The sequence below is a fragment of the Oreochromis niloticus genome, unplaced genomic scaffold (genome assembly GCF_001858045.2).
Source record: "Oreochromis niloticus isolate F11D_XX unplaced genomic scaffold, O_niloticus_UMD_NMBU tig00000103_pilon, whole genome shotgun sequence".
Classification (NCBI taxonomy): domain Eukaryota; kingdom Metazoa; phylum Chordata; class Actinopteri; order Cichliformes; family Cichlidae; genus Oreochromis; species Oreochromis niloticus.
This window is the reverse complement of record NW_020327055.1, coordinates 16,206-23,373: the sequence shown is the minus strand read 5'-3', so window position 1 is coordinate 23,373 and position 7,168 is coordinate 16,206. Positions and strand designations below refer to the sequence as shown.

The window sequence follows — 7,168 nt, the reverse complement described above, 5'->3', positions numbered from 1 at the left end:
GGTACTCTGGTGCAGTCAGCACAATCTGGAGACATTCCCCAACTCTGCCCCCCCTCATCATGTCAGACAGCCCTGTGTCGACTGTGAAGTTCTTCAAGTTCCTGGGTACCACCATCTCCCAGGACCTGAAGTGGGAGACCAACATCAACTCCATCCTCAAAAAGACCCAGCAGAGGATGTACTTCCTGAGACAACTGGGGAAGTACAGTCTTCCACAGGAGCTCGCCATCTCCCTCCTAAACAGTTGACCTGTCACACTGCTCCCACTGCCAGACTGCAACTGCACCTTATGTACATTCTGTAGTATTCATTCCACCTCATTTCATTTCTGTATTTTATGTACATAAGTTTAGTTATTTATAGTTGGTTTACACAGCTTTGTGTATGTATGTGTGTGTGTGTGTGTGTGTGTGTGTGTGTGTGTTTTACATTGCTGTGCTTGAGAGCCACCATCTACCGGAACCAAATTCCTTGTATTTGTCTGCACATATACACAAACACGATTCTGATTCTGATTCTGATTCTGAAAAGAGAGAAATCAGTGCACAGGAGTGTGTGACTCGAGTCTGTGGCATAAAAATGTTCCCGCAGTGTTGTATTTGTACCAACAGATGATAACCCAGTAAAATGAGTCGCCTGATGAGCTACCTGGAAAGCACAACACACGATAGTTGTAATATTTGGATGACAAGTTTGACTGATAAATAAAAATGCAGACCTGAGACACAGGAATTATGAGGAAATGTCCCTGGCTGATTTTGCTGCCCTGTGCAGGTTGGTGAGTGGTCCAAATGAAGGAAAAGATGTGCTTCCTCTTCTAAACCAGCTTGGATTTGTACAAAGGTGAAAGAATGATAAACCAGCTATAATCAGATATTACCGCTGCTCACAAGAAAAAGATCCGGAGCAATATTATGGTCGACTGTTGAGACTTGACCTTCCACACAGATCAGAACACAAACTGAAACCACAAGGGTTCCAAACCTATCAGTCCTTCTACAACTCAGGTTTTGTGTGAAAAGAAATAAAGACAAGTATGAGAAGAACTCTGAGAATATTGAGAGTGAACAGAACAGAATATGAACAAAATAGAGATGTTGTGATTGATGAATGGTGTAATCTGGCTCCTGAATCTGAAGTTGTGAGGTTGCAATGTGATGAGAATCTTCCTGAGAGACATTCTGATGATGAGAACAAACAGGAGAATGTTCCCGACTACAGTCGTCAGTCTGATGCTGTAACAGAGATCAGAGCCATCAGAGAACAACCTGCAGTCGATCCAGCTGTGGTACGTGTAATGTATCAGAATCTGAACCAGAAGCAGGCCTGCGTGTTCTATGCTATAAGAGACTGGTGTATTCAGCGAGTTTGTGGTTTGAACCCAGATCCATTTTTCTTCTATATCAACGGTGGTGCAGGAACTGGAAAGTCACATCTGATTAAGTGTATTCATTCTGAAGCATCAAAGATCCTGAGCAGACTGCCTGCTAATGCAGAAGAAGCTGACATATCAAATCCAACTGTTTTACTGACGTCATTTACCGGGACAGCAGCTTTTCTATCAATGGCTCTACGTTACATTCTCTACTGAAACTACCCAGGAGTCTGAAACCACCCATTCAAGGACTTGGTAATCAACTGGATGAAGTCAGATCTGAGCTTATAAATGCTGAAATTATTATTATTGATGAGATTTCAATGGTTTCAAAACCCCTTTTTGCTTATGTGGATGCAAGACTGAAACAAATCAAAGGCACTCAGAGACCTTTTGGTGGAATGTCAGTTTTAGCTGTTGGAGATTTTTACCAGCTGCCACCAGTGCGACAGTCTAAACCTCTCTGCGTTTACGATCCAGAACAGATTGACCTATGGCAGGAAGATTTTCAGATGATGATCATGCGTCAGAAAGATGATGTGGCCTTTGCAGAGATGCTGAACAGGATTAGAGTCAAAGAAAAGACAGAGGTCACAGGCTGTGACTGTACCAGAAGAATGTCCAACTGAGGTCTTACACATTTATGCCACCAACAAGAATGTTGAATCCCACAACACAGATTCGCTCAAGAAGCTTCATTCAAACATTATAATCATCAATGCAGACGATTTCCAGAAGGATAAATGTACAGGCAGAATGGCACGAAGAGACAAACCATTTACAGGTGGGCGAAATGATTTACCCGACACCCTGAACGTTGCTGAAGGAGCTCGAGTGATGCTGACCAGAAACTTGGACACACTAAACGGTTTGGTTAATGGTGCTTTTGGTATACTGATAAAGGTGGTGAGATCTGAAAATGATGGAAGTCTATAAGTATAGCAAGCTGAATTCATATAAACACACAGCTCTAAATCTTGAATTGTAGGATGTACAAAAATATTCATGTGATTATCATCGACATTTAAATAACTATATCTATTGAACCATTACACGTATTCTTTATAGAAATTACACAATCTCAAAATGTGAAAAAAGAAAGTGTTTAAGAGAATAACTAATCCTGCCTTAGTATGGGGTGTCAGTAACTACGTTAGTATAGAGTAGGTCTAACAGTGGTTTTCCACATCTGCTCTATGTGGATAATGGATCAGACATATAAAGTCATTTTGAAAAGTTCGTGAAGGTTACATCCATTTATATGTTTTCGTCTTTATCATTTTATATGAGGTCACACAGCTGACTTGAGTTTTGATCAGAGTAGAACCATAACATTCATGTTAAGGGTTCTACTGTTTACAATTACTTTATGATGGATTTCACCCTGGTCACAGCACTATGTGAAAAGCTGTTAGAGGTAAAGTTAACCCAATTAATACCTCATCATAAGTCACTCTTTAACGCAGGGCAGTGATTATTTTTTTTTAACTTTCTCACATTTGGTTGGAGGGTTTCAAAAAGTGACGATAGATCACAAATGCTTTCCCATGCAGTGCTGAGTGTTCTTGCCCACTGTTCAATAACATACGCAGGCTCTTGGACAAGTGTTTTGTGTGCAAGCTCCAATAGGACTTCAGTGGCATTGTAGGCTGTTGGTATATTTCTGCAGCTGTGGTTATCTTCTTGGTCCACGATGCTAAAGTCTGATCGCCACGCCTCTAACACTGTACGCTCAGATTCAGGCATGAACTTAAGGAAATCCTCCACAATATCACTCTTTACATATCCAAAGGCAGCTTGTTCTAGAATGGCAGGTGCAATTTTCACAGGCAGATATTTCTCTCTAACCCATCCAAATGCAATGATTCTGCCCACACTCTCCCACTCCTGTTGCCCAAAATCATGCCTTAAGAAGGGCACTTTGTAAACATTTCCAGTGGTGCACTGGTCATAGAATTCTTTCCAGAATTCTGAAAGACAATCTCTCACAACTCCCCCATCGTCATGGGCCATTTCAGGTGTTCCATCAGGCAGTACGATCTGGATTTTGATGTCGACATCTTCAAGGTCCTTATCACTAAAATGTGAAATGAGCTCTGACATTACCTGCCCTCTGTGGACCACCACTACTCTCCTCACTCTCTCACTGGATGGACCAGGGTGTGGAGAAAAAATCAGGGTGTCATCCAAATTTATTGGCTCACTGTCAGAAAAGGGGCCAACAAAAATAATGTCACTGCTGTGAGAAGTGTTAGCACTTAGAGACTGCGTGGAAGATTGTGGAAGGTTATCGTTTGGAGTGTCTTCAATGTATGTCACATCATGGCTGACCGTTTCAAATGGAGCAGATGTTTGGACTGTAGTGACAGTAAAAGAAGAGGTTTGGTTTTGAGGACTCTCTTCAATTTCTGAAGATGGATGCAAACTCGGGCTGGAACTCTGAAGGCTGTCATTTTGTTTTTTCTTTGTGGTGAGGTAGAACCTGCGGATATTTAGTTTTGTGACATGATAAAGTTCTCCTACTGTCAATGCATCATCGACTATCATCTCTTGATAATCCTTCAGATCACAGTCAAAATCTGTTAAGGGCCCCTGAATGTTTCCTCCATCTGGAAAGAACAGGCCTGTTGCAACCTGTAATATGTCCCTTTTCTTGGCATCCTTGCAAATGTCTATTTTTCTTGTTCCTCCTCCTCGTCTAGTTCTAACCTGCTTGAAAACCTCAGTGTCTTCATCATAATGCATCCATCCTATTTCTATTTTTCTATTTCTCTTCAGAGCATTTCTTTTATGGGTTGTTTGGGAATGTTCTTCTTGCCGTGTGCTACTGCCATCCTCTTCAGATAATTTTCTTTTGGACACTTTGGATTTCAGCCGTTCAAAAAGCGCTGACTTGCGGCTGCTGCCCCTCCGTCTGCAAAATCCAAATACTGCTAGACGATCACCATATGATGGCAAATAAGTCTTCAGCTCCTCATCTGTCATTAGACTTATGACACTGGCATCAATCTAAAGATGGAAAAATAATTTAATTTATTAAAACAACCAGCCTTGAAAATACAGTCCTATTTTTAACTTAAGAACAATGAGGAAAAGTTGCATTTCAACCAGTATCTTGTTGGAAGTAAGTACCTTCTCATTCTCCAAGGTCTGTATAATTTCCTCAGAGACTTCTCTTTGTTTCAGGAATTCAGTCAAGTCTCCCATGCTGTAAGGAAGGATGTAAATTAAAATTACCTATTACAAAGCCACCATATTATCATCAAAGTATCTGTGCCTACATAATGAGCTCTGACTATGGTGGAGAAGTGGGAATTGCATTTTTAAGTGTCCATTTGCACTGTAACTACAATTTGCATCACAATACAGTCAATCACACATTTTCTCAGTTGTCTGGTTACATTTTTATTGGTTTTGTTCCTTATTTATATAGTTTTCAGTCACATTCCCCGTTTTGGGTGATTTGTGATTTTGTTTTATACAGTGCTGTACACTTATTACGCATGCTTTCAGCAAAACGTCTGTATCATCAAACGTAACAGGTGTCATTAGCGTGTAACAGAAATGGTAAATAAATGTTAAATGGCCTGTATTTATATAGCGCTTTTCTAGTCCCTAAGGACCCCAAAGCGCTTTACATATCCAGTCATCCACACATTCACACACACATTTACACACTGGTGATGGCAAGCTACATTGTAGCCACAGCCACCCTGGGGTGCACTGACAGAGGCGAGGCTGCCGGACACTGGCGCCACCGGGCCCTCTGACCACCACCAGAAACCTTATAGGTACCTTTGGTTAACCCTCACGTTGCATTCTATTCAACTTTGTATGTAACAATCGCTGTCACAGCGTTTTTGTATACCTTTTATCCTGTTATCATTTGTAGGAAGGCATTCAAAGCTGAAGAACCTGGCGCCATTTGTAGCTCACTGTAGCTCACGAGACAATCCAGTTTTGAGTGCTCGCGCCTTTGTGCCATATCCTTCCGGGTAACAAGGAAATGACGTCAGCCACGTAGATTACTGATTGGCAGAGCTAACTCGAAATTTTGAGTTATTTTCTCGAAATTTCGAGTTATTTTTCTCATAATTTTGAGTTGCTAAGTTCTCCTACTGTCCTACTGTAAATTATCCGCATTTACAACTCTTCTCCTGTCCTGTTGTCACCACAGGAAAAGATTTGTAAAGGAAATTGGATCAAGCTGTTTTGATCTTCTTGGCTGAAAGCCTCAACCAGCTTAGCGAAGTGTTCATGATGTAAATGTAGACAAAAGGCTTCTCTGTTTGCATCCTTCTTGCAGAGGACACAAAGAATAGGTGATGTTGCACAAATTTCATGGTAAATCCCCAACTTGGACTGACCCATTGCCCTTCATACACATAAGCAACTGGCCTGTTTCCAGTTCATTTAGCTGTTCAATGTCCTGCAGCGAGTCAGATTCTTGGAGTCAGACTAGCAGGTCTGTCGTACTGTCTCGCTCTCAGTGATGCTATATGGCCACAGTCCAGAAGAATGTGTAGACAGTGGCATGTGTGCACAAGCATGACAATTGGTCTTGTTGTTTATGTGAGCGGTCGTATTCATAAACTGCTACCAGTAGTTGGTTGAAAACCCATGCGGGTACTGGGTGTGATTTGCTCTGTCCCAGTGCGCTCCTGTCATCCCACTCTGGGTCCACAGGCACAAGAAGGCGAACAGCACATTCCCAGCCATTCTGATGAGTACCTGTGGCTCAGTTGGTTTCTTCACCGGATTGAGACGAGGGGCCCTGGAGGCTTTCCCCCCCCTTTGTACCCAGTCTTCCTGCCACTTACTCCGAGCTGGCCTGGATGTGTGTCACCTTTTTGCAGTGGCTTTGGTGTATCCAGGTGGGTCGTTCTGTGATTTTCACAGCTGTTGGTGTTGTCAGCAGAGCCTGGTACGGTCCGTGCCACCGTGGCTGAAGCTGAAACTTAAAGGAATTGACGGAAGGGCGCCACCAGGAGTGGTGTCTGCGGCTTAATTTGACTCAACACAGGAAACCTCACCCGGCCCGGACACGGAAAGGATTGACAGATTGATAGCTTTATCAGCACCCAGTCTCCTGGCTTCAGACGTTCTTCCTGTACAGAAACAGAATCATCTGGCAGATTATTTGCACTCGTGACTTCTTTGCTTTTCAGCATTTTAATCATCCAGTCTGCTAGTGTGTTTTCTTCTTCTGCTTTATCATTATCAGTACAAAACACTGGAACTCTAAATGGCCTGCCATATATTATTTCAAAGGGAGTTAGGCCATTATCAGTTGGCGTGATTCTCATATACATTTTCACTAGCTCAATGCAGTCTACCCATGTTCTGCCTGTTTCCTCCATTGTTTTCCTGAGCCTCAGCTTTACTGTGCCATTAGTCCTTTCAACCAGCCCTGCACTTTGTGGGTGGTATGAGCAGTGGTTTTTCAGTGTTATCCCCAGATGTTGTGATATTTTCTCAATTACTTCATTCACAAAATGAGGACCATTGTCACTGTAAATAGTCTGGGGGATCCCATGCTCTGGGATCACATTTTTGCATATCGCCTTAGCCACTGAAATAGCATCTGCTTTCTTAGTGGGGACAATTTCAACCCACTTTGAGAACGGGCACACAATTACCAGGCAGTACCTGTAGGTGTTACAGTTAGACAACTCAATGAAATCCATATGGATTACTTCAAACGGGTAGCTGGGTCTGGGAAACCTTCCTCTTCTAGGTCTGAGGTTCCCCTGAGCATTATGTTTACAACATATTAAACATGCTTTACAGAAA

General features: G+C 42.3%; 1 protein-coding gene across 1 annotated transcript; it reads right to left on the bottom strand.

The window, feature by feature from the left end:
- Positions 1–2,963: 2,963 nt before the first annotated feature.
- LOC109197981 (uncharacterized) lies at positions 2,964–6,094 on the bottom strand (the record flags this gene model as incomplete). Its single annotated transcript, XM_019353685.1, has 3 exons — positions 5,976–6,094; positions 4,508–4,583; positions 2,964–4,384 (listed from the first exon to the last, which is right to left on the bottom strand). Coding segments are annotated over exons 1-3 (1,616 nt in total), but the record flags the coding sequence as incomplete, so codon positions are not given.
- Positions 6,095–7,168: the final 1,074 nt, after the last annotated feature.